The sequence below is a fragment of the Globicephala melas genome, chromosome 20, assembly GCF_963455315.2.
Source record: "Globicephala melas chromosome 20, mGloMel1.2, whole genome shotgun sequence".
NCBI lineage: Eukaryota > Metazoa > Chordata > Mammalia > Artiodactyla > Delphinidae > Globicephala > Globicephala melas.
In genome coordinates, this window is record NC_083333.1 from 37984693 (window position 1) to 38010651 (window position 25959).

The following is a 25959-nucleotide window of genomic DNA, read 5'->3' on the forward strand; positions in this document are numbered from 1 at the left end:
TTCTGGCCCTAATTCACTGTGTGACCTCAACAAGTCACTTAGCATCTCTGGTCCTGTTTCCTCCCCTGTGTAATGGGTATAATACCACACTCCCTGTGACTGTGCTTTATTCGAGTGTCAGCTGTGGGCTTCCCTTGACACCCCATCCCTGACGAACTCCAGGGGTGGGCAGATGGTTCCCTCCTGGGAAGGAAATCCCACCCTGCTCTCAGTTGTTCAAGATAGCATTTAGAGAAGTAGTTTCCTGAAAGGTGAGCCTGCCTGTTTTCTCCTTGGAGGATGCAGGAGAAGCAGGTCCTACCTTTCCCCTCCATTCACTACATGTGAATTGACTGAACACCTGCCAAGCACCAGGTGGACCTTTGGATCTAAAGGTGACTGAGGCACAGATCCAGCTCTGAGGGGTTCGCTGTCTGGGATGGGAGATTGGGAGGAGGGGACTTCAGTGCCTGACACAGGCCACCTGTAATGGAGCTACACTCGGGGTGCATGGGCAGAGGTGGAGGTGCGGGAAGATGCGGCACCTCTGGGGCCTTACAGCTGGGGCTCAGGAATGGGGGCTTGGGGTCGGGAGTGGATGGTGTCTTGCCGAGCCGGGGCTCATGGGCTCTCGCCAGGAATTTGGACTTTATCCTGCAGCTGTTGGAAGGCTTTCAGCAGAGAAGGGAGGGGGATTGAGGAAAAACCCCTGTGGCTGGGCCTTGGAGAATGACGAGGACCTTCATGGTCTCCCAGGCACGCAGTGATAATGGGAGATTTGGGAGGTAGACTTGGCGGGACCTGGTGGCTGATGGGTCGGGGGGGGGTGGGAAATCAGGAGGAGCTCCAGTCTCCCAGTCTGCACTCTGGGGCAGACAGTGGTGCTGTTCACAGCTGGATAACTGGGGAGGAAGGGGTGGAGGAAAGACGCGGTGCCCACTTTGGCCCTGCCTGGTCCAGTAGGCAGTCGGATAGCTGGGGCTGCCATCCAGGAGGAGACCTTCAGCCTGTGATGGAGGAGCCATGGGTGTGGAGAGAATGTGGACTTGGGGAATGGAGCACCTGAACAGCCTTGGGGCTATTGCATTTGGGTGACTGACAGAGGGAGGAGAGAGGATCATAAGGGGAAAGAACAGTCAGGGAACAAAGAGAAAAAGCAGGAGAGTGCTGACCCAGAAGCCGAGGGGAAGTGTCCAGAGAAAAGGGAAGTTAGATGAAGGCCATCGAACATTTATCGGTAGTGGCCACCAGAAGGTCAGCGGCCACCTTATCAGAAGCTGGTCAAGGGGTCAAGGGGTTGCTGAAGGCAGAGAGCAAAGGGCCAGAGAAATGAGGGTGAGGACACAGGTAGCATGTAGACAACTCTCAGAAGCTTAGCAGGGAGGGGGACCCGTGTGGTCAGATGCGGGTGCAGATCTAGGGTGGAGACTCCCCCAAATCTCAGTGAAGGGGCAGGAAGAGGGGGAGGCTGAGGATGGTGAGGAGGTCGTTGAAGGGATGAGATCCCAGGAGAAAGGAGTGAGGGAGGGACCCAGAGCAGAGGGGAAGGGACCTACTTCCTCTGAGGAGGAGCAAGGATGTGTGCATGGAGGTGACATGGGGTCATTGGCGGGGTAGGAACAGTGTCCACTTGATGGGCCATTGGACAGGGGGAGATGGTGGCGAGGAGGGCAGGACAATTGGCAGAGGCAGGGACTGTCCCCGCCACAGGAGAGGAGCCTGTACCACGTGGGGCATTTCATAGCCTCGTCATTAACCATTCACTTGGCTGGGGAAGCACACAGTGAGCGTCTAGCGTGTGCTGGCCACCGGGACACAAAGCATGGTAAGACATGACGGTCCCTGTCCCAAAGGGGCTAACGGTCCTGTGGGCTCTCAAACACTCATCCTCCCAGCAGCCCGGGAGGCAGGCATGGGTACCCCCACATGTTTGTCCCGAGTGCAAACAGAGGTTCAAAGAGCTTTAGTGACTGGCCAGAGGCCACAAGGCCAGGGGGTGGCTGCTTCCAGACCAGCTGCAGGCCTCCAGACCCCAAACCCCACCCTTACCAGGCCCAGTCTCAGCCAGGCGGCTTTCGGGCTTGGCCACTGTTCTCAGCAAGGACAGTACAAGCCCAAGGCAAACAAGGGTTCACTTTTGGGTATTTTTTGGCGGCACCGCGCGGCTCGCGGGATCTTAGTTCCCTGACCAGGGATTGAACCCGGGCCCCCGGCAGTGGAAGCGCCGAGTCCTAACCCCTGGACCGCCAGGGGATTCCCAAGTGTTCACTTTTCTGTGTGCTCCGTATGTGCCCAGCCGTGGGCATGGGGGCACGGAGGAGGCAGGGATTCCAAACGCTCCCCTTGAGAATGAGATGCCCCAGGAGGGGGCAGAAGCACACCCTTCTGAGGCAGGCGGGGGGGCCGTCCTGACTCTGGGATTTCAGGGTGTGGTCACCATCGCTGCCTCAAGCTGACTCAGAGGTGGGAAGGCCCAGGCCGGCCACCTGGACTGGAGCCCGCCCCTGCTGCCGGAGCATTGGCCCCAGGGAGGAAGGCGTTACAGCCCTGGCCTCTGCAGCTGCTTATGCAAACAGCCCAGGAGGCACCGCACCTGAGCGGGTTCTGGACTGGAAGGAACCCCAGGGCCCTCGTTGCTCCCTCCTCCTCTGCCAGGAACCGTGAGTGACCTTTCGCCTCCCAAGGAGCTGGGACCCTGGGGGGAGGAGGGGCGTGCCACAGCGGTTTTCCCACTCTCTCCCCGACTCCCCTCCCGGCCTTTCCCTGTACGCTAGAACCCACCCGGTGACCCCTGCTGCCAGGTGCCCCACTCTCCTCTCTGGATCCCAGCCCTGGCACGCACTCCCTGGGACAGACTCCAGGGGCAGCCCCAGGCAGCTGTGATGGAGATAAGGGAACTGGCCTTGGGCTGACCCACCTGGATCCCCCTTTGGGACCAGCCAGGGGGCCTTCTAAAACGGGGGGCTGGTAAGAACAGGGGAGCCGAGGCCAAGCGAAGGACCTAATGAGTCCCCTTGTCCATACGCCCTCCTTCCAACACCTCAGCCCACCCCGACCCAGCAAGGGCAGCTGCCCTGGGGTGGCCCAGCTGCTTTCTTGACACCTGGCCTGAACTTACCCTCCCCATGACTCACCTGCAGCCCCAGGCTGGCCCGGGAGCCCCACTGCCCAACCTATGACCTGGTTTGTGAAAGAGCAGGTTCTTGGGGAGCTCCCTTCCATCCTCACCCCACATTCCTGCCCACTGAGAGCCCCCCCTGCCCACTGCCCCCAAGGCAGAAAGGAGCAACCTCCCACCCTGCAGACTGTTGTCACTCGGTGATTCCCCCGCTCCCCCAGCCTGGGCCTCATTTCACCCGGTTCCCTTCAGCCCCCAGGCCTCCTGAGACAACCCCGCGGCAAGCCCACCTGCCTCCCCACTTCCTTCCTGGGCTCCGGCAGCTGGCCTCACTCTGTATCTATTTTCTCTGCCCTTCCTGGAGCTGTCGGTCCAACAGTGGGAGGGGTCGGGCAGTTGGTACTGAATGCCAGCCCCGATGGCCAGTCAGTGCCAGGTCCTGGGCATGGGAGAGCCCATGGTCATGGCCGGAGGTAGCTGATGATCAGAACGTGGTCAAGGTTCCACGGCAGAGTGTTGGGGAGCTTTGGAGCTGGATCTAAGTGGATCAGCAAGGGGACAGTTGATGTTGGTTGGTGTTGAGGGAAATGGGGCTCCCAGCGCTGGGTCCCGCGAAGGGGTGCTTGCTAAAATTCGGACACTGTTTCCAAATTGAGGAAGGATTGTGGTGTTGAGGGGATTTCCAGAGCTACTGCCTAGGCAAGATGAAGCCTGCAGGACCCTTTGTCCAGCCCAGGCTCTGGGCTCCATGGTGCCGCCCTGCATCCTCTCCTTGCCCTGCCTGCAGGTCCATCGTGAGCATGAAGGTGAGTAGGCCAGGACTCCATGTCTAGGCTTCATGTCTGTCCTGGAGGCCGGGCCCACTTGGGCCGGAGAGAGGAAGCCCAGAAGAGGCCTGCCTCCAGACCCTGCCAGCCGTCTTCACTCCTCATTATACACTGGAGTGCTCCTCGCCTTGTCTGAACTTGTAAATGCCTGTTTCCCTATAAAAATAATTTAACCCCATTGCAAATATTTGGATAAAGGGGTGGGAGGGGGAACTTCAATCTAATGATTTAGGATTTGGGTTTCTCTCCATCCATTCTGCTTTCCTAGGCTTACATGTTGGGGAGTTTTACAGGCATCCCAGTGTGCTGACGATTATGCTGTACTTTTTCACTTCCACGTTCCTTGATTCAGTAAATGGCAGGTGATGTTACCAGGCTCTGGGAGACAATGAAAAATCAGAGGTGGTCCCTGCCCTCAGGTAGCTTACTGTCCAGGGGGAGAGATTGACAAGTAAATGACAGTTACAGTATTTTGTGGCGAATGTCACTGCACGGTGCCGTGGGGGGCACGTCCGAGAAGCCCCCCTCCCGGGATCTCTCAGGCGAAAGGGAAATCTACAATCCTCCTGTCCAGGGAGGGGATGTCAGAGGTGAATCCTAACGGTTTCTACAGTTCAGCCTCCTGCAGAACCTTCTGGACCTGGTGCTTTTGCAGTGACAGATTTTTTTTTCTTCTTCTCATCAGTGGTAATTAGTCTTTTCAATTTTCCCACTGGTTCTCTAGTTAATTTTGTCCTTTTCATATTTTACCGGGAAAGTATTCCTTTTTAAGTTTTCAAAGTTCTCCATAGACCTACAAAAACTGTATATATTTTCTGTTTAAGGGATGTAAGGGTCCATATGTATCAAATCAAGTTTATTGATTATATTATTCAGATACATTTCCTTTGTACGCTTCTTTTTTTGTCTTTTGTTCTGATTCTGATAGAGGTTTATTAAATCTCCCACTCAAATTCTCTCTGTAAATTTATTCTTGTACTTTTTTAAAAAACTTATTTATTTTTGGCTGTGTTGGGTCTTCGTTGCTGCGCGCGGGCTTTCTCTAGTTGCGGTGAGCGGGGGCTACTCTTCGCTGCGGTGCGCAGGTTTCTCATTGCGGTGGCTTCTCTTGTTGCGGAGCACGGGCTCTAGGCTCGCGGGCTCAGTAGTTGTGGCTTGCGGGCTCTAGAGCGCAGGCTCAGTAGTTGTGGCGCACGGGCTGAGTTGCTCCGCGGCATGTGGGATCTTCCCGGACCAGGGCTCGAACCCGTGTCCCCTGCATTGGCAGGCGGATTCCTAACCACTTCACCACCAGGGAAGCCCTTTTCTTGTACTTTTAATAGTTTTTGCTTTTTCTGTTTAACTATAATGCTATTGGGAGCATACAGGTTTTGACCGTCCCATCTTCACAAATCGTGCCTTTCTATCATTCTGCCATGTCCCTTTTTATCCTGCTTAGTGCTTAAACCTGAAATTCCACCTTTCTGTTATTAATATGGCCATGCTTCCTTTTTATTTCATTTTATTTTATTTTTTGCACTTGCTGGTCTCTCAGTATCCTTTTATTTTCAACCATTATCATTTTTTTAAGTGTATTTCTTGTACATATCATATCACTGTTTTTTTAAAACCCAAGCTGTCTCTTAATGGGATAATTCAATCTGTTCACATTTCATTTAACAATTGATACACTGTCCTTGATTTTATTACTAATGGTTTATTTTATTTTGTTACTTATTTATTTATTTGGCTGCGCCAGGTCTTAGTTGCGGCACGCGGGGATCTTCGTTGCCACGTGGTGTCTTTAGTTGTTGCGGCATGCAGGATCTAGTTCCCTGACCGGAGATCAAACCCGGACCCCCTGCATTGGGAGCGTGGAGTCTTAACCACTGGACCATCAGGGAAGTCCCACTAATGGTTGATTTTACATTGATTGGTTTACCTTGTGGTTTTCTTTTCCCCTTCAGTCAGGTTGCTCTCGATTCCCTTTTTCTCTCCCTGTTAATCTGTTGTCCTGCTGCACTTTGCTCGCCATTAGTGGCTTCTGCTTTTCCCTGGGGTTCCTAATCCAGTGTGTTGTAGAGGATGTGTGTGATGAGGACTCTTTCTCAGCAGCCCATCTGGAGCTCTCAGAGCACTGTCAGTCTGCAGACTTGGGTCTTTTTCCAGCTTAGGGAATCTCTTTGTTACATGATTATTGTTTCTTTTACTTTTTCTTTCCTTTGCATGTTAGCGCTCCTGGCTGGATCCCACCAGTTTCTTATCTTTTCCCTCTTTACTTCCATCTCTATGTGCTTTTGCTCTGAGGTTTGAGGTATTTTTCTGCTTGGTCTCCCAGGCCACACATTTGAATCTCAAGAGTGACTCTCTTCTCCTTCAATTAGTAGTACAACAATATATTTTAAGTTCTAAAATAGTCCTTTTTTTCCTTCTTTTGTGCCTTACTTGAATCTCCTTAAGAGTTTTTATTTTTTGTTCATGTTGTAATTATATTTTCCAGCCCTCTATCTTTCGAATAGCCTCAAGGTGTTTTTTGTTTTTGTTTTCGTAAACCAGGTAGTATACTTACATGTGTTAAAAAAAATCAAAGCAATATTAAAAAGTATATAGCAGGGCTTCCCTGGTGGTGCAGTGGTTGAGAGTCCGCCTGCCGATGCAGGGGACACGGGTTTGTGCCCCGGTCTGGGAAGATCCCACATGCCGCGGAGCAGTTGGGCCCGTGAGTCATGGCCGCTGAGCCTGCGCGTCCGGAGCCTGTGCTCTGCAACAGGAGAGGCCACAGCAGTGAGAGGCCCGCGTACGGCAAAAAAAAAAAAAAAAGTATATAGCAATAATTCTCACACCATTGCTTCCATGCCCTGTTCTCCATTGGCTCAAAAGTCACCACTCTTATTAATTCTTTTTCTATTCTTCCAGAGTTTCTTTATACAAACACAAACTGGTATCAATATATATTTGACTGTTTTCTGTCTCTCTTACACAAAGATAGTATGCAGGACACAGGGTCCTATATCTTGTTATTTTTTGCCTTTTTGATTTAACAGTGTATCTTGGAGATTGTACACAGAAAGTATCCTTCCTTATAGCTACATGGTTTCCCATTGTAGGGAGGTATCATAATTCATTTAACCAGTCCACTGTTGATGGACACTTGGATTGTGTCCTATCTTTTGCTATTACAAACAACACTATAATAAATCATCTTTTACACCTGTACCGGTAAATCGAGGATAAATCCCAGAAGTACAATTGCTGGGTTGAACAGTAGGGTAAACAGTAGGTATTCGTTAGATGTTGCCAAATTGCTGTGGGTGGGGCTTATACCAATTTGCTCTCCCACCGATGCAAATGAGCACGACTATTTCTCCACGGCCTTACCGACTGAGTGTCATCAAAATTTTGGTTTCTGCCAATCTGACAGGAAAATGTATTATCTTAAGGTAGCTTGAATTTGCATTTCTCTTTCCAGTGAGAATGAGCATCTTTTTACATATTTGAGGACTGTTTGCTTCTCTTTCTCTGTGAATGGCCTGTTCCTATCCTTTGCTCATTTATCTGTTGAATTATTGGTCTTTTTCTTTGTTGATTTCCAGGAGGTCTTTCTGTAGGGAAAATCACCCTTTGTCTTATTACATGAGCTGTAATCCCTTGTCAAAGTTTGTCTTTTGACTTTGCTAATGGTAATTTTTGGCCACACAAGTTTTCTTAAAATACATTTATGTAGTCAAATGTATAACTCACTTATTTTATGGCATTTATATTTAGAGTCTTTGTTACTAAGGCTTCCCCCCCCCCACCTTTGGCTGCACTACGCGGCATGTGGGATCTTAGTTCCCCAACAGGGATCGAACCCGCGCCCCCTGCATTGGAAGTGCGGAGTCTTAACCACTGGACCTCCAGGGAAATCCCACAAAGGCTTTTTTTTAAAAGAGAATTTTGCTTGTATTTTCCTCTCTGAGTATTGTTGTTATGGCTTCACTTTTTTTTTTTTTTTTTTTTTGCGGTACGCGGGCCTCTCACTGCTGGGGCCTCTCCCGTTGCGGAGCACAGGCTCCAAACGCGCAGGCTCAGCGGCCATGGCTCACGGGCCCAGCCGCTCCGCGGCATGTGGGATCCTCCCGAACCCGGGCACGAACCCGCGTCCCCTGCATCGGCAGGCAGACTCTCAACCACTGTGCCACCAGGGAAGCCCTATGGCTTCACTTTTAACATCTGAATCTTTGATCCTTCGGGGGTATGTCTGAGTGGACAGAGTGAGATGTCGACTCACCTTTAATTACCTTTTCTTTCCAGATGGTCCTCCAGTTGTCCCATCCCCCTTTACTGACAAGTTCTTCTTCCTGCCATGATTTGTGATGGCGTCTTTAGCGTGTCCTGCGTCCCAGTCGTACTGGGGTCTGATAGCAGTGGCCAGTTTGGTGGCTCTGTTTGTTCCACCTCTCTCCAGCCCCTGGGCCATCAGAGGAGTGGAGTTTATTATGAGTCTTTGCTCATCAGGGCTGGGGGTGAGCTTGGTGGGGGGTCCCTAGAGCAGCGGTGGTCTCTGCCAGTGTGAATTCTCCCTGCCTCCTTGGCAGGCCCATCCTTAAGGACAGAGGGTGTTTAGCCCACCTGCTTGGCTCCCCATCAGCTCCTGGGGGCAAGGGGTCTGGACAAGGCTCCCCCTGCCTTCACCCTAGGTGAAGTCCCGTGGCAGGGCAGTCTACACCAGGGTCTCCCGGGTCCCAGCCTCTGTCTCAGGACCTCTCACCTGTGCCAGCCAGGTCCTGCCCACTCACCTGCACCAGCTTCCACTTGGTTTGGGCAGGAGAGGGTAGCAGCTGGGAGAAGAAGAGAAGCAGGGCATGTTTAAGCTGCTATATTTCAGAATCCCTGGCCCCAGAACTGTATCGTAAAGGGAGAGAAATTCCTTTGTCTATGACAGATTGGGAATAGGGGAGAGCTGGAAGGGCCGGTCTGTTTGCAGATAAGAAGTAATGAATACCTTGTGAAGTAGTAACACTGAGGATGAAGAATAGAAAAAAAAAAAAGTCTGAGGGTTTTTTTTCTTTCTATTATGAAATTTTTCAAACATACAAAAAAGAAAAAAGAATACTGAAGTGAATATAATTATACTTATTAGCTAGATTCAACAGTTACCGTTTTCCATGTTCTATCTTTTTTGCCAAGAATAAAATTATGAAAGTTACAAATGCCAGAGTTCATTATATTTCACCCTTGAAAACTTCAGCATGCACCTCTTAAAAATGATCAAAAATGATCTTTTTCTCTATCACCATGATACCATTATTATATCTAACAAAATTAACATTAATGCTTTAATATCCTCTAAGATCCAAGCCATAGTCAAATTTCCCCCATTATCCTAAGACAAGTCTCTCACAGCCGGTTCAAACCAGGATCCAATCCTATGCATTCATTGCATTCGGTTGTCTCTTAAATCTCCCTTGACAACCCCCTTCCTTTCCTTCTGCCCTGACACGGACTTGTTAAAGACACCAGACCAGCTGTCCTGTAGAATGTCTGTTTCAGATCTGAATGTTGGCTTCCCTGTGGTGATGTTCCCATGCTCCTCTAACCCTGGTGTTACCTGGGGACTGGTAATTCTGAAAGGTTTCCGCAGGCTGGATCGCCAGGGCTCCGAGGCAGGTGATACAAGGAATCAAGGGTGATTCTAGGTTTCTGCTTGAGCAGCAGAGGTGATGCTGAGATGGGGAGGAGAATGAAGATGAACTCGGTGTGTGCATCTTTTCAGTGTACCGAGGCCATCCTGGGGCGGGGGGAGGGGGGCAGCTGGATTTCTCAACCTGGAGATATGGTTGCAAGTTGTTAACCTAATAAAGCTGGTTGAGCCTTCCCAGGACAGTAGAGTGAGAAGCAGAGATGAGACACGAAGCACCCGGGAGATGGGCACCAAGAGGCTGGGAACAGAGTCCAGAACCAAGGGCACCCAAGTGAAACCCCAAACCAGAAAAGCAGAAGTGCAACCCTGCTTTCCTCCCCACGTCCCCATGTGGGGGTGGGAACTCAGGTTCCTGCTTGGCTCTTTTGTACCAGCCAACCCTTTGAGCGGGGGAGAGAATGACAGCCCATTCTATGGATAAAGAAACTGAGGTCCAGAGATTCCAGGGGGTGCCCAGAGAGACACTGAGACAGAGTCTACACAAGAAGCCAGGTCTCTGGACTCTGGCTCCATTCTCTTTTCCCTTTAATTGAATGGAGCTTCTGCCCCAAACCCAGGAGAAGAACCTCACCCCAGGTCATTGTGTTTGGAATCTCACACTAAGTGCCTCTCAGGGGGCGGAGCCAGGCATGACTCCCCACTGCACGGTGGTAGGGGTGGATATGGAGTGAGGCCTGGACTCTGTGCTGGAGAAGGTGTGCTCAGAGGAGGGACAGACGCCAGAACAGGGGCGGTTCTGTACACGGCTAAGGCCCTGGGGACAAAGATCACGACTCATTTCCCCCTCCACCCCAGCCCGGGTGGCACAGAGCAGGCTCAGAGGCAGCCGAGGAGTTCCTGTCCCCCCTTCCCCGGCCCCCCTTCCCCGGCCCCCCTTAGCCAGCCTGGGCTCAGTCGCTGGTCTGTGGGCATTTCTTTTGCCTCTGGTCCCAGACAGCTGATAGGATTTTCTGGTTGCACCTGCTTCTGGCCCGATACTTCTGTGAGAGTTTTGGAGAGATGGGCGATATGCAGCTGGCTTGTTGTGTCCCCTTCCCCCCCCGCATGTGCCTCTCCAGGCGCGAGGGTGTGGTGAGAGAGGAGGACCCTGCTGGGGAGCCGCTGTGGTCAACACCTCCTCTCCTCGGGGGAGGGGAAGCCCGGGCAGGAGGCCTGAGGAGCCAGCCTCGGTGACCAGGACAGGCCAGAGCTGCGTGGGTTTTGCTCGGTCCCTGAAGTGTGGAGCCGGAGTCCAGAGGGAGACCCCAGGCGTGGGAGCCAGGCCTCTTAGAGGGGAGGAGCTGTGGCCGGGGCGCTGCCTTTTCTGTGGTCCCAGCCATCCCTCCACTGTCACTCCTGGTCCCTGCCACAGGGAGACCCTGCTCCCCAATTCCTCCTGTGGGGCCGTGCTGAGGGCCTAGGTTCCCGCGCCTGTCCTCCTGTCTTTCCTCCCCACCCCAGCTCCTCGCTGGTGGCTCAGCTGCTCTGGGATTTGCAGAGCTTCTTCCCTTCTCTGGGGCTTGGCTTCTTCTCTCTTGGTGGCTGTGTGTGTGTGTGTGTGTGTGTGTGTGTGTGTGTGTGTATTCCCTGGCCCTCAGGGTAGGGGCAAGGTGACGCGCCATATGTGTGACAAGTGAGGACTCCAGGCCTCTCTGGGGGATTAGTCCTGCCCCTGGGCTGCTGGCTTCTGAGTTGGGGCACAGGGGATGGTAGTGAAGTGATACTAGAGCCCTGAGGGCAGAGTAGGGCATAGGCCTCAGACTTGCTCTGAATGGGGTCTCCCCAGGTGTTCCACACCCCAGATCTACACCATGCCTGGCTCGACTTGGGTGTCCCTGTCCTGAGCCCACAGTGGGTGCAGGGGAGGAGAGCCTGGGGGATGTGGGCCGGGAAGGAAGGAGAGCCAGGGCTGTGGGGTGAGGGATTGCTGAAATGGGAGATGAGGGCCCTGGGATGCAGGTGGGAGGGTGAGGGTCAGAGCGTCCTGGTCAGCCACTGCGGGCGAGCCCGCGGGCTGCCGGGTGGTGGGCACTTGGGGCTGAGGAGGAAGCACCTCTGAGGGGATTAATAAAGACAAGATGGACCCCAAAGCCTCGGAGGAGAGGCCGCAGCTTCTCATCCAGGACCTGCTGTGTCCTCTGTGAGCACCCACCTGGTGAGGAGGTGAAGAGAGGAGAGGCCAGAAGAAAGCTCTTAGGGTAGGGTGGGGTGGGGGGCTAGTCTCTGGGTCCTTGGAGGGCGGGGGAGGGGCCCGGGCATACCTGCTCGTGTGTGTGGGCACGCAGGTGAGGGTGCACGCATGCGTCTTGGTGACCAAGGCTGGAGGAGGCGGACCCAGGCGGTCAGGCGGGTAGATGGTGGTGTGGCCAGAATCCCGCCTGTCCTCCGCGTGGCTGGAGGGATCCAGACACCAGCTCCCTCCGATACCACGTCTGCCCAGGCCCCTTCCTCTTTGAGACATCCCCCCACACACACAAGCTTCCTCTTCTCCATCACATCCTCCCTGGGCCTTGGAGGAGTTGACGGCCACTCGTTGTCCTGTCTACACCAGCCCAGGCCCCAGCACCCAGCTGCCCCCTCTGCCGGCCCCCATATGTGCAGCCCACCCCTCCCCCCTACACGGGCCCAGTGCCGTCCTCTGTGCAGCCTGCTCCGCGTCTGCGTCTGGGCCTGGGTTTCAGAACTCCCTGGTAATCAGAGCACTGAGCGGGGTGGTCAGTGGTTTCCCTGGACATAAAATACCCCTGCCCCGAGGTACCCCTACCCGACTCCACCCCACCCTGTCTCAGGAGGCTTCCTTCTCAGGCAGCATTTCCGCAGCCCTGACAGGAAATGGGCTGGAGGCTCAGCCTCCCGCCATCGCAAGACAACTTCTTGTTTCCCTGTTGCCCTGTACCAGCCCTGGGCTTGTGCCCCTTAGCTCCACCCCCAAAGCCTTCCCAGGGCTCCATCCCAGCAGCTCAGGGGCACAGGATGGTGGACATCATTGCCAAACTGACCAGGAGGCAGAGTCGGGGCCTGCGGGGACAGGTAGGGGACCCTGGCATTGCGGGGAGAGCTCAGCCTCTGATGGGGATGGCAGAGGGGTCTATGGGGTCAGGGGCTGCCAGTGGGCCTCCATCCTCCGGCCCCACTAGGAGCTGAGGGAGCCTCACCGAGGTGGGACTCCTCCCTTCTTTCCTCTTTCCTTCTCTGAGGCCCCGCCTGTCTGAGAGGGGTGGCATAGGGATGCTGAGAGGTGGTGACCTGCTTCGGGGCTGGGGGGCGGGGAGGGGAGAGGCAAGGCCTGTCACCTGCCTGTGGGCAAGGGGAGGGGACTGGATTTGAGAGGGGCATGGGTGCAGCCGGGCCCCTCTTGGCTCTGTTCTCCGGACTGAGGTGGGAGACCACTTTCTCTTCCCCACTCAGTGTCCCCTGTGTCTCTAACATAACTGGGATCTGGGGCCCAAGAGCCCCTGGTGCCCTAGTCAGACCCCTGTTGACGGGCTGTGTCTGCATCTAGTCTCAGCCTCCAGGAGTTGGGGGAGGGGCGGCAGCCCTGCTCTAACCGGGGAGAGCTCCTCCTTGAAGGCCTGAGGGCCTGGAGGGCCTGGCTTCACCATCTGGCTTCCAGGAGCCAGTCTGAACCTGTCTGAGGCTCTGCCAGGAGAGGGAAGTACCTCTATCTCAGCACTGCGGGGGCTCTACAGAGAGTTCTAGAGTCTGAAAGGGCCTCGGGGCTACTTCAGTCCAGCTCTTTCCACAGCGCTGCAGCGTCCCTAGCAGGGGTTCGACTCTGCTTGCCCACCTCAGACGAAGGCCCCTCACAACCTTCCAAAGCTGCCTGTGTCTCTGGGGCAGCTCCAATCCTGAGACTGTGCTTCCCTCCGAGGGGCATTGCCCTGCCCCCGTTTGGCCTCTGATTTGCAGTCTGGAGCTCCCCAGTGTAATTCTGTGTCTTCTCTTCCTGGTGACAGTCACGTGGGGGGCCTCAACTTCTACCTCCCAAATCTCCTCTATACCGGCTGGGCGTGTTCCTTGTACAAGGCCCCGATCAGCCGGACCAGCCTGGGGCTCCCTGTGGACTCAGAGCCAGGGCCAGCAGCCTGGCCACGTGGAATTCCCCACTCCCAAGAGCCTGTCTCCTTCCTTGGCACCCTTCCAGCCCCTGTCCCCGGGATGAGCAAGGCCGCTGGGGTCCAGCTGGGGTGGGTAGGAGGTGTGTCCGGTCATCCACTTTCCTCCACCCGCTGCCCATATCCTGTTCTCCCAAGGATTTCCCTGGTTCCTGTGCCTGAACTCTCATTTTCAGGAAGTTCTTGCTCAAAGCTAACCCCAGTCTCTCCTGCCATATCAGGTGTGTTTGGTTTTTGTTTGTTACTGAAGTTTGGCATGGAATTGACTTGCGTACTCATGCAGTAATTGTTTTTGTTTGTTTGTTTGTTATAAAGCATTTTTTAAAAAATATTTATCTATTTACTTGGCTGTGCCGGGTCTTACTTGCGGCACGTGACATCTTTGCTGTGGCACGTGGGACCTTTTAGTAGCGGCATTCGGAATCCTTAGTTGCGTCACGCGGGCTCTTAGTTGTGGCATGTGGGATCTAGTTCCCTGACCAGGGATCGAATCTGGGCCCCCTGCATTGGGAGCGCGGAGTCTTAACCACTGGACCACCAGGGAGGTCTCAGTAAGTGTTTCTGATGGATCGGCTGTGTGGCTCAGGGCACTGGACCATCTCCTGGGGGTCAACTATGGTCAGTTACATCATCCTGGGTCTTGATCTCAAGAAACTCTTGCCTTTTGGGGGCAGAGAAGTTAAGCAGATGGGTGGACAATGAACGGACCACCAAGGCAGAATGCCATCAGGCCCCAACAGAGCGACAAGCAGAGTTCCAGCGGGTTAGACTTCTCATCCGAGGGAGAAAGCCTCCCCCAGGTGAGGCTTGTGGGCTGAGCACCAGCAGAGGAGCAGGATTTGGACCAGCAGGGAATGCGGAGGGAGGGTGGTGGGTTTCCAGGCTACAGGAACATCTGGAGCAAAGGCATGGGGGTAAGAAGATGCCTTTTGTGTTTGGGGGAGGGTCAGCAGGCCAGTGTGGTTGGAATACAGGATGCCACAGGAGGGCTGTTGTGGACAGAGAGAGAAGTGGTGCGGAAGGTCCCATTTCGGCCACACAGGAGCTTGTGGAGCGAGGGAGAGGAGTGGACTGGTGTACGCAGGTCTTCCTGCCCCCTCCATGCCTGGGTCCCATCACACTGTCTCAAATGGCAACACCCCCTTCTATTTTCGTTTTCTTGTTAGCAGCAGTCATCACTGAGGTGCGGTGCATTTCCCTATCACCCTGCTTGGTGCCCTCCACACCCCACCACCATTTACACACATATGCGCTAGAGTGTCAGCTCCGCCAGGGCAGATTTGTGTCCATTTGTCCACGGCTGCATTCCCAGTGCCTAGAACAGTGCCTGGCACAGAGCAGGCAGATCTTTGCTGGCCAAGTGAATGTTTTTGTAGGCGCCTGCCCAAGGCCCAGTGAGAGGCTGCCTTGAGCGGGAGGTGCTTCCCCTCTCGAGCAGTTTATAGCAGCAGTCCCCAAACTTTTTGGCACCAGGCACCAGTTTCATGGAAGACCGGGGCAGGGGGGGGGGGATGGTTCAGGCTGTAATGCCAGCTATGGGGAGTGGTGGGGCGCAGCAGATGAAGCTTCGCTTGCTCGCCCGCCGCTCACCTTGGGCTGTGCGGCCCAGTTCCTAACAGGCTGGGGACCACTACCGGTCCGTGGCCAGGGGATTGGGGACCCCTGGTTTATAGCTTAGTGAAGGTGTTACAGCAACAGAGGAACCTCTATGATTTTTTTAAAATTAATTTATTTATTTTTGGCTGCGTTGGGTCTTTGTTGCTGTGTGCGGGCTTTCTCTAGCTGCGGCGAGCCGGGGCCACTCTTCGTTGTGGTGCGCGGGCTTCTCATTGCGGTGGCTTCTCTTGCTGCGGAGCACGGGCTCTAGGCACACAAGCTTCAGCAGTTGCGGCATGCAGGCCCCAGAGCACGCGGGCTTCAGTAGTTGTGTCACGTGGGCTCAGTAGTTGGGGCTCGCAGGCTCTAGAGCACAGGCTCAGTAGTTGTGGCGCATGGGCTTAGATGCTCCACAGCATGTGGGATCTTCCCGGACCAGGGCTCGAACCCGTGTCCCCGGCATTGGAAGGCGGATTCTTAACCACTGCGCCACCAGGGAAGTCCCTCTATGATTTTTTAAAAAAGATTTATTGCACAAAATTTTGATGCTGCAGAAAAGAAAAATACTAAACAAGACCAAATCCAAGTCCTATAATTACCCTACCCAGAGATGACCTCCGTTAGCATTTTGGAGAGTTTCTAAAAACACAAAATTGGAATTGTACTGAGTTTACATTTTTGAAATCTGCTTTTCCCTTGTACCATTATGCATTCTTAGAAAACAGTATTAATCTCCTCGTGCTCTTCTGCTGCCTGGGGTTTGATAGTGTCATTAGTTATCTTTCTGGTGGGTCCTAGGCTGGGGGTGGTGGGCACACAGGAGAAATCTCGGGAGAGATCTGGAACCTGACACCTGAGCTGAGTCCTAAAGAAGGAATAGGAGTCAGCCAGGAGGGGCAGGTTGTGAGGGAGCAGAGGCCTGTAGCAGACACAGCAGAGAGGCTGGGGGCCTCCAGCAAGCCGGTGCTACTGGAGCTTGAAGTTCAAGGCAAGGGCCAGGAGTGGCAGGAAATAGGGGGGAAGACAGGCAGGTGACGGAAGGCCTCTGGGGCCCTGGTAAGGGCTTAGAGTTTGCCCAGCAGGGAGCCGTGAGGGTGTTAAGCATGACCAGGCTTATATTCTGTGTGACTGGACCCTCCAGCCCACCTCACTTTACTTTGGAGGGGGACATGGGGCTCACCTTTTCTTTGCCCTCCTTCCTCCTTCCCATCTGGTTCTTTCTCTTTCTCTTGTGTGCGATTGATTCTGAGGCCTGCAAACCCTGTATTGGGGAAGTAACGGCTCCAAATCTGGAACCGGAGGCAGTACTGGTTCCAGTTCAGAGCTTTCTTGGCAGAGGAGGAAGGAGGGCTGGGGGTTCTTTGTGGGGGCTGTAGAATGGAGCAGGGCCCCGCCCCCCAGTGTCCTGGGGCCTGAGGCGAGAAGGAACTGGGCCCAGGCCATTTCTCTGTTCCTGCGCAACCTTTGATTCACACCTGTGAGTGTGCAGCTGGAGAACTTCGTTATCGATATTTTACTACTGTTGATAAATAATTAATCTAATTGTCCCATGCATCTGGGGCACTTCATACTTTACAAGGCACTTTCAAGAACATTTCCTCATTCTCTCTTCACTACAATTTCCGGGGTGGGGAGGGCAGACATTTTGCAGCTGGGGGAACCGAGGCAGAGAGGTGCTGTGACTTGCTGAAAGTCGCCCAAGTGGCGAGTGCCCGAGTGGGGACGATGTGACCGCGGGGCTGCCCTGAAGGTCACGTCTCCTTCCTCCCGCCGCAGGTGGATGACCTCCCAGAGCCCGTGTACGCGAACGTAGAGAGGCAGTCTCGGGCCACGTCGCCTGGCGCCACCGCAGCCCACTGCACCGGCTCGGTGTGGGAGACGCACACGGACGCGGGCACCGGGCGCCCCTACTACTACAACCCGGACACGGGCGTGACCACCTGGGAGTCGCCCTTCGAGGCTGCCGAGGGCGCCGCCAGCCCGGCCACGTCTCCGGCTTCGGTGGGCAGCCACGAGAGCCTCGAGACCGAGTGGGGCCAGTACTGGGATGAGGAGAGCCGCAGGGTGTTCTTCTACAACCCGCTGACGGGCGAGACGGCCTGGGAGGACGAGTCCGAGGACCAGCCGGAGGACGAGCAGGAGATGCAGCCTGGCCTCAGCCCCGGCAGCCCCAGGGACCAGAGGGTGAGGGGCGGGGCCTCGTCTGAAAGGGCGGGGCCTGGCCAGGGTGGGCGGGGCTGGCTCTGAGGGCCTCAGAGAGAGAGGAGTCGTGGTCATGGGTGGGCGGGGCTATCTCTGAGAGACTTTGACCCCGCCTCTGTCTCCCACAGCTCGGGGGAACTAGGGTGAGGGGGCGTGGCCTGGACCGAAAGGGCCGGGCCCCTGGGGTCACTGCTGGCTCTGAGAGCCTCTGACTCTTCTGCTCCCTGCAGCCCCCCACCCCTGAGACGGACTACCCCGAGTTGCTGACCAGTTACCCAGAGGAAGACTATTCCCCCGTGGGCTCCTTCGGTGAGCCCGGCCCCGCCTCTCCCTTGGTCACACCTCCAGGCTGGTCTTGCCACGTGAGCCAGGATGGGCAGACGCTGTACACTAACAACTACACCCAAGAACAGGTAGGGGCAGTGGGCAGATGGTCCCAGACAGCTGCGGGGTCGCTCCCCTTAACACTCTAAACTGAAGTTCCCGCGCGGGCTCCAAGTCAGCCCAAGACAGAATCACCCACACCTGCCCGTGTAAACTCTTCGGGGCTATGTTGGCCTCTGGTTGGAGGGAACCTTTTGCTCCCCCATCATGAGGAGAGCTAGGTCCCTGACCATCCCTCTCCCCACAGTGGATGAGGTTGGAGGACCAACACGGGAAGCCTTACTTCTACAATCCAGATGACGCCTCCGTTCAGTGGGAGCTGCCCCAGGTAACCAAGTGGGGAAGGGAGAGTGCCGGGGAGAGGAGGGGGGCGGTTGTATACGACAGTGTCTTTCTCCCCAGGTCCCTGTCCCTGCCCCTCGAAGCATCCGCAAATCCAGCCAGGACAGTGAGACCCCGGCCCAGGCCAGCCCACCTGAGGAGAAGGTGAGGGAGAGGGCATGTAGGACCAGGCAGGACCCCCGCAGAAAAACTGGGGTGTTTCTGGAGGTTCTGGAGGCTGGGATTGGGTCTGGAGGCACGTCTCCACCATAGCCCCGAGCACTAGCCTGGGCTGAATGAACCTGGGTTCTGGGTCATCCCAGGCTCAGAGCTGGGCGAGGCTCGGAGCTGGAAGGAAGTCTCTCCTGCTGCTGCTCCTGCTGTGGGAGCAGGCACCCCACCAAGCAGCGGCCAGGTGCCGGCAAAGAGGGTTCAGTGGAGACTCAGGCCCAGCCTGTGGGGAGTGGCTGGCTGAGAGGGAGGCAAGCCTCTCGCCCCCCGCCCCACCCCCGTGGCTCCCCCCTTAACTGCCTCCTCCTTCCCCTTCTTTCTCTAAGATCAAGACCCTGGACAAGGCAGGCGTGCTCCATCGAACCAAGACGGTGGACAAAGGAAAGCGGCTCCGGTGAGAACCCGTCTGCCCCCAGACTCCACGGTGGGCCTTAACGATGCCGTTCACTGAGCACTTCCCGTATGCCAGGCTCTTGTTAACCCTCAGAGCGACTTTATGAGGTCCTGTGAGGACCCTGAGGCACTGAGGAAGTGACTTGCCCCAGGTCCCTTGGCTACCAGGTGTTAGCGCTGGGAGTCCACCCCTTACGGTTGGGTGCCCCAAGCTGTGTTCTTAAACTCTGCGCCCTGCTCCTGGGGGTGGGAGGGGGGCCTCAGACCAGGACTGAACCCAAGCCCTGCCACCACCGCCCCGCCTAGGAAGAAGAACTGGAGTGCCTCGTGGACAGTGCTGGAGGGCGGCATCCTGACATTCTTCAAAGACTCGAAGACCTCGACTGCAGGTGGCCTGGTAAGGCCCAGGCGCCCAGCAGGGACCACCCCGTCTGCTCCTGACTCCTGTGGGTCTTCATCTCATCAGCCTTGCCAAAGGCTAGGTCTGAGACCGTGGAATATGAGTGTCAAGGGAGCTGGGCCTTGGCAGGGGGTGATGAGAGCAGATCACCCCAGGACAAGCACTTCTAGCCACCTTGGGCCTGGGGACCAGTCCTTGAGGATGGACAGCTCCAGCCTGGTGGGCAGGGAGACTGGGGACTGGACACACCCGCTCGCAGAGATGGGGCTGCACTCCTTTCTCCTTTCCTCTCCTAGGTGGGCAGGTAGCAAACAACCAGCCAGCCTGCAGGCTCCATGGTAAAGAAGTACCAGGATCTCTGGGGTCCAGGAACCCTTGGGCCCCCTGCCCCCAGAGCTGTGACCCCATTTTGTCCCTGAAGCCAAGGGAGCCTGGTATATTGGAGCCAGGACGCTGTGATGGGCCCAAGCTGAGCTGAGGGTGCGCTGTAACCATGCTCTCTCCAACCCTTCTTCCCTCTCCCGCAGAGGCAGCCTTCCAAGCTCTCCACCCCCGAGTACACGGTGGAGCTGAAGGGGGCCTCTCTCGCCTGGGCCCCCAAAGACAAATCCAGCAAGAAGAATGTGCTGGAGGTGAGTGGTGGGGTGGGGGAGAAGGAGAAGGGGCTTACTGATGGCTTGGGACCCTCACTAAGCAAGCCCCAAGCAGGTGGACCTGGGGAGTTAGGGCTGGAATTCTCGGGGCTCAAAACCAAAACTGCCTCCACCTTGGGGATCCATCCACAGTGTTTCCGGCATCACAGATTCTGCAGCTCCCTCTCCAGGAGTGGAGTTCACTGGAGTCCTTGGTCCTAAGCAGGGGGTCCTTGGGGAATGAAACTGTCACGCCTAGAAGCACAGTCCTCATCCTAGCTGCTTTGGCCTGAGACAGACAGGAGGCTCTGGGTCCCCAGCTACTTACTCTGGTAGGCTGGGACACCTGCTCTAGCTGGTCAGAGCCCAGCTTCCAACTGGCAGTGAATAAACCAGGGTAGTGGACACGTTTCTCAGGCTCTGCAGCAGGAAGAGAGAGGCCAGGTGGGGCCCAGGCAAGACCCTCCCAGGCCACTGTCCATGTGTTGTCTTCACCGTCTTCACTGTTGTGTTTCCCTTCACTGTCCATGTGTTGTCTTTTTTTTAAACTACTCTTACCCTCACCTCAGTCCCCAAATGTTTTGAGGCAGCTCACAGTAACAATGCATATGGTGAGCTGGAAAAAGCCACTGAAAGCCAGGACGCACGAAACAAGTCAGAGGAAGAGGGCAGCGCGGAGAGGGATTGGAATGATGTACAGGTGCTAAAGTTGTCATTGCTGAAAAAAATCATCTCCAGGCTTCCTGGTTGCCAGAGTGAAAAGAGAACGGCAATCAGTTACACGGCTCTTATTATTGGGGCGGGGGGAAACCTTCCTAGATTTTGAGGGAAATCAGTTTCTAGTGTGCAGCTCCGTTCTAGTTTAGTAAAGGGACGCTTGGGCTGCTTCAGCTAACATCTGATGAAAGCCCCAAAAGCATGACCTTCCATCTCAGCTCAGAAAAAGCAATTCCGCAAGGAGCTTGAGTGTGTCGTTTAATGATGATTCACCCAGCTTCATTCAGTTCTAGAACCAGAGTATCCACAGAGCAGAGCTGGAAACCTGTTTTGTCTCATGAGCCACTCTGATCAGTAGGTCTGGAGCCTTCTCCAGGCTTAGCGCTGTAAGCGACTAGCAATGTCTGCCGTGGACGTCAGATTGAGGAGGGACATCATATTTGCTAGGTATGCTCCTTCCTGATCTGGAGGGACATCCTTCAAACAGGGCTCTCTGAATGTCACCTCTCTGACTGGGCTTTGGATGAAAGTTTCAGAGGAGACGCTTCTGAGTTGTCTTTTCTGGCAAGGACTGGAAGGCAGATGGTGCTTTTGAGAGCTCCTCTAGCCGACGGGAAGGCTGACAGTCTTGAATGGAAATCCTGGAGGCCCCTGCTTCCCACTGGCTGGCAGCCATCCTTCCTCCACTCAGGGGTGACCTGTAGGTGACTTTGGATATTTCTCAAGAGACCGCCCCAAATTCTATATCATTGAGGATGGCTGGTCTTTCTGGTCACCCCAGAGTCACAGAAAACTTCAGTAACAGTCCCCTGAGAATGGCTGGTTTGAGCTCGGCTTGCCTGTGCAGTAAACAGAATGAATGTCTTGAGCAGTATATTGATAATGTAACTAGACAGATGTGCCTCCGTATGAAACTCAAATAGGAACTGAATATGTTTTGAGACAGCTGCCAACAGTAATGGCTGTTGTTTCAGAGGCATTGTTAGGCCATTCCCTGGGATAACAGACAGGGCTCCTGTCAGTTTAGGTTAGCACGAGGTTGTGCTATCTGTGGGCACACACGAGGTGTGCCCACTGAAGGTTCTCTACTCTTTGCAGGGAGGGGGATGGGGTAGAACTTGCAGGTTTGTTTGGTTTTGTCTTGGAAAGCATTTTAAGTAGCATTCAAGTCTGAGTTAGATAGGTAGACAGCCAAAACACAGCCCTCTCTGATTCTGGAAGTTTGTACCCTGTTGTCTGAGACAGTTTTTGCTGACTCTCACTCTCATTTGACCCAAAGCTGTGGCAACCAACCATTCCCATCGACCTTGAACGTTTGGGTCTCAGAGCCAGAGGTTGAGGAGAGATTCATCCAAGTTGCCTCACCTTGTTCTTTGTAGACTTTGTTAGGGAAACAGCAGTCAGCTGAAAAATAGCCCAGGCTGTTAATATCTGCTTGCTCCTCAATAGTATAAAATAGTGGCTTTGGGCTCTCCCACCGGAAGTTTCTTTCATTGACTTTTTTGCTGGCCCTGTGCTCTGGGTAGGCCTGCCGTGTTCTGTGGCTCATGGAGAGACAGGATGGGGCAGGGAAAAGCACACCAGACCGTTGACAGACGTGCAGATCTTCTGCACTCAGATCCTTGCTGTGTGTCCACGAGGAAGTTGCTTACACTCACTGTGCCTCAGTTTGCCCATCTGTAACACGGAGGTGCTGTTACCTACCGCTTTAATGAGGTGAAATACCTTGGCTTGGGGTGAGGCCCTTGCTCTGTTAGGCTCTGAGTTCCTGGGGACAGGAACAGGTCACCTCTACCTCTGTATCCCCCCTGGGACAGACCCAGCGAACCAGAGATGACTGAGTGATTTGTGTCCCACCAGCTGCGGAGCCGAGATGGCTCAGAGTACCTGATCCAGCATGACTCGGAAGCCATCATCAGCACCTGGCACAAGGCCATCGCCCAGGGCATCCAGGAGCTGGTAGGCAGAGTTGGGGGCCGCCAAGGCTGGTGGGGAGGGGATGGGCAGCCATTATGCAGGGCAGCTGTGCCCACTGTGGGTGGGGCCCTCCACTCGGGCACTGGGAGCTCCATGGCACCGGTGGGTAAGTAGCCCTCTCTGCAGATGCAGATGGGCTGCTGAAGAAATTAGCCTTTCTTAAGGAAGTGAATCCAGCCTCTGGGGTTGGCCACACAGGAGGACTCTCCAGGTGGGCATATCCTAGAGGAGTGTCCCATTCCACACTGAGGCAAGAGAAAAGTAAATACTCTGCTAAACAGCCTGAGGCTGGAAAGACAGGCTGAAACCAGAAGACAGAACTTAAAAGGATTGAATTGATGAGTCTAGCATTGTTTTGGAAGTTCAATATATCAATTGCATACGTAGAGATGGGGTAGGCCCGCTCTGACAGCTCTTCACCTGGAAACGACCTGAGGCTTTTTGATCCTTAAGACCCTGTTAAGGGACCAGGCAACACTGGATGCCCTGCCTGGCTGTATTAATAGAGGTAGGGATCCAGATCCAGGGAGGTGATGCCGGTGAGGTTGTTGGCAGCGCTCCGGCCCCAGCTCAAACTGCCAGCTCGAACTGGGAGCCTCATACTGAGGAGCACTGACCTACTGGAGTGTGTACAGAGGAGCTAAGGAAAATTATGGGGAAAGTGAACCAGGAACTGGGAGGTCGGTAGGGGTAGTCAGGATAAGAAAAGGTGGGGGAGGACAGGATGACTGTCTCCAACACCTGGAGGGCTCCATGCAGTCAAGGGAGGGGAGCGTTTGGGGTTCTCTGGTGGAGGCGAAGGGGGTTGGCCTGGATAAGGAAACAGCAAACTCCCTGCCTGGGGGTCTCCAGTCCAGGCCTGCTGGGAGGGCACTTCGGGTCCCTCACCCCATCCCAGAAGGACATGCAGCTGGCCCAAGGCTCTGCCTCTCTGAGGCTGTGTGATTCTAGTCCGCAGACCTACCCCCCGAGGAGGAAAGTGAGAGCAGCACCGTGGACTTTGGGTCGAGTGAGCGCCTAGGAAGCTGGCGGGACGATGAGGCACGGCCTGGTGCAGGTGTGCTTGGGGGTGAGGCTGGTGGAGGGGATGGTGGGCGTCCTTTGGGTGGGGTGGTGACGACCGGGCTAGGGCTGCCGGGCCAACCCCGGCACCACTGACTGACCCAGCCCTGGCATTCCCATTCCCGTTGGGCAGCCGTGCCCACCCCGGGGCAGGGAGGTCTGGAGAGCGACCTGAGCAAGGTCCGGAACAAGCTCCGCAAGTTCCTGCTGAAGCGGCCCACGCTGCAGTCGCTGCGGGAGAAGGGCTACATCAGAGGTACAGGAGGGACCCGGAGAGCTGGGCGCCGGTGGCGCAGGGGCGAGGCGACGCTGACGAGCCTTTCCCCCAGACCAGGTGTTCGGCTGCGCGCTGGCCGTGCTGTGTGAGCGCGAGAAGAGCCAGGTGCCGCGCTTCGTGCAGCAGTGCATCCGCGCCGTCGAGGCCCGGGGTACGTACGTGCGCCGGCCGGCTGGGCCTGGCATTCCGGGAGCCTGAAGGCCTCCTTCCAGGACCCCAGACGGAACCCCCGGGGAGCACAGGGTCGAGGGGGAAAAAACGGGAGTTCCTGAGCAGGAATCATAGCAGGGGCTTTAGCGCCATCCCACCGAACCCGCGGTCAGCGCCTCCCTCCGCTACAGGGCTGGACATCGACGGTCTATACCGCATCAGTGGAAACCTGGCCACCATCCAGAAGCTGCGCTATAAGGTGGACCACGGTGAGGCCCGTCCCCTGTCCCTGCCCCAGGCCCGAGGGCGCAAAGGGATGCTGACCTCCTCTTCCTCCCTTCCCCCCTTTCCGCAGATGAACGTCTGGACCTGGACGACGGACGCTGGGAGGACGTCCACGTAATCACCGGCGCCCTGAAGCTCTTCTTTCGAGAGCTGCCCGAGCCCCTCTTCCCCTTCTCGCACTTCCCCCAGTTCATCGCAGCCATCAGTGAGCGCCTGAGGGAGGTGGGGCGGATGGGGTAGGGGTGGGGCTGGGCTGCCTCAGGCACCCGTCTGGCTGGGACCGCCCCCGCAAAATACTGGAAGTCAGCCCCCTCTGTTTCCCTCCCTCTCTTCTCTCTGCCTCTGACCCTTCCCCTGCCCAGAGCTGCAGGACCAGGCCCAGCGCAGCCGCTGTATTCAGAGCCTGGTGCGCTCGCTGCCCGCCCCCAACCACGACACAATGCGGCTGCTCTTCCAGCACCTGTGCAGGTGAGCCGGGGAGCCGCAGGGGAATGGGGAGGCGGGCCTGATAGGACCCTCCCCCGCACGCCTCCCCCCAGCTCTGGGCCCTGATTCCACCCCACCCCCACCGCAGGGTGATCGAGCACGGAGAACAGAACCGCATGTCCGTGCAGAGCGTGGCCATAGTGTTCGGGCCCACGCTGCTGCGGCCCGAGACAGAGGAAACCAGCATGCCCATGACCATGGTGTTCCAGAACCAGGTGGTGGAGCTCATCCTGCAGCAGTGCGCAGACGTCTTCCCGCCGCACTGACCGCGGGCCCGCACCCCTACCCCCGCTGCTGGCGCTGCGGACCTGGGAGTGGGGGCGGCGACAGTGGTCCCGCATAGAAGCGGGGCGGCTGGAAGCCACGCGGCTGGACTCACTATCTCTGAGACCCTCCGCCTCCCGCCAGTCCGCAGGCCCGTGCGAGTTCTGCACCTCTCGGTTCTGAGGGTATGGTGACCTCTGGTGGGCAGTTTGCAAAATGTGATTTTTTTTTTTTTTTTTTCTTCTCTGATTTGGCCTGTTTGGGGGTTAATTGGGCTCTATTCTTTATCACAGCGCCACCTACTGTGCGTGTGCGAGAACGAGGGGTGGGGGGAGAGTTTTCTGGGACGGCCGCTGTCGCGAGGAGGAATTTGGCCGAAGGGCTTCCTGGCTTCGTCAGGCCTGCACCTGGTGGAGGCCTTCAGGGAGGCCCTGTGGGTCCCCGGCCCGTGCGTGGCACTGTGCCCATCATGAAGCAGCAATCGACAACCTCCCTGCTGCGGAAACAGGACTGAGCCGGGCCTCCGGCGGGCAGCTGAAGCTACCTTTCCCCGGGCCTCTGGGCTGAAGCTCCTGCCAGGCCCAATCACTGGCTGGCTGTAGACCCTCTTCATTGGCTTTCCTGTTGGGGTTCTGGGCCTCTGCCCTCCCTGAGCCACTTGCGCTCTGTGCAGGGGTTCTTCCTGGTCACTAAACGTGTGCTCTGCACCTGCCACTTGACTTGCACCATTTCTACTAGTAATGCCGTCTTGCAGATGACGAGACTGAGGCGTACAAAGGCAACGTGCCTGGTTCAGGGTCTGGGGGGTGATCGGACTCCTCTCACACCAGAGCACAGCCTCCTGTGAGGCTGAAATCAGTCCTTTCAGCTACCCCTCAACCCCAGCATGGCCTCACGGTAAA

General features: G+C 55.8%; 1 protein-coding gene across 8 annotated transcripts in view; it reads left to right on the top strand.

Moving 5' to 3' along the window:
* ARHGAP27 (Rho GTPase activating protein 27) overlaps positions 1-25344 on the top strand; it is a 30631-nt gene extending 5287 nt beyond the window's left edge. For 7 of the 8 annotated variants that reach the window (XM_030848899.2, XM_030848903.2, XM_060290963.1 and 4 more), the window contains 15 exons: positions 17053-17460; positions 17709-17891; positions 18110-18190; positions 18265-18348; positions 18741-18808; positions 19114-19204; positions 19735-19839; positions 22417-22515; positions 23485-23590; positions 23729-23851; positions 23925-24023; positions 24214-24291; positions 24378-24512; positions 24670-24775; positions 24882-25344. In XM_030848899.2, coding sequence (XP_030704759.1) covers positions 17053-17460; positions 17709-17891; positions 18110-18190; positions 18265-18348; positions 18741-18808; positions 19114-19204; positions 19735-19839; positions 22417-22515; positions 23485-23590; positions 23729-23851; positions 23925-24023; positions 24214-24291; positions 24378-24512; positions 24670-24775; positions 24882-25059 — 1944 coding nt within the window. In that variant the 3' untranslated portion in view covers positions 25060-25344. Of the gene's footprint in view, positions 1-12486; positions 12596-17052; positions 17461-17708; positions 17892-18109; positions 18191-18264; positions 18349-18740; positions 18809-19113; positions 19205-19734; positions 19840-22416; positions 22516-23484; positions 23591-23728; positions 23852-23924; positions 24024-24213; positions 24292-24377; positions 24513-24669; positions 24776-24881 lie in introns of those variants that run through there. The other variant, XM_030848906.2, reaches the window with a different exon arrangement.
* The last annotated feature ends 615 nt before the right edge of the window (positions 25345-25959 follow it).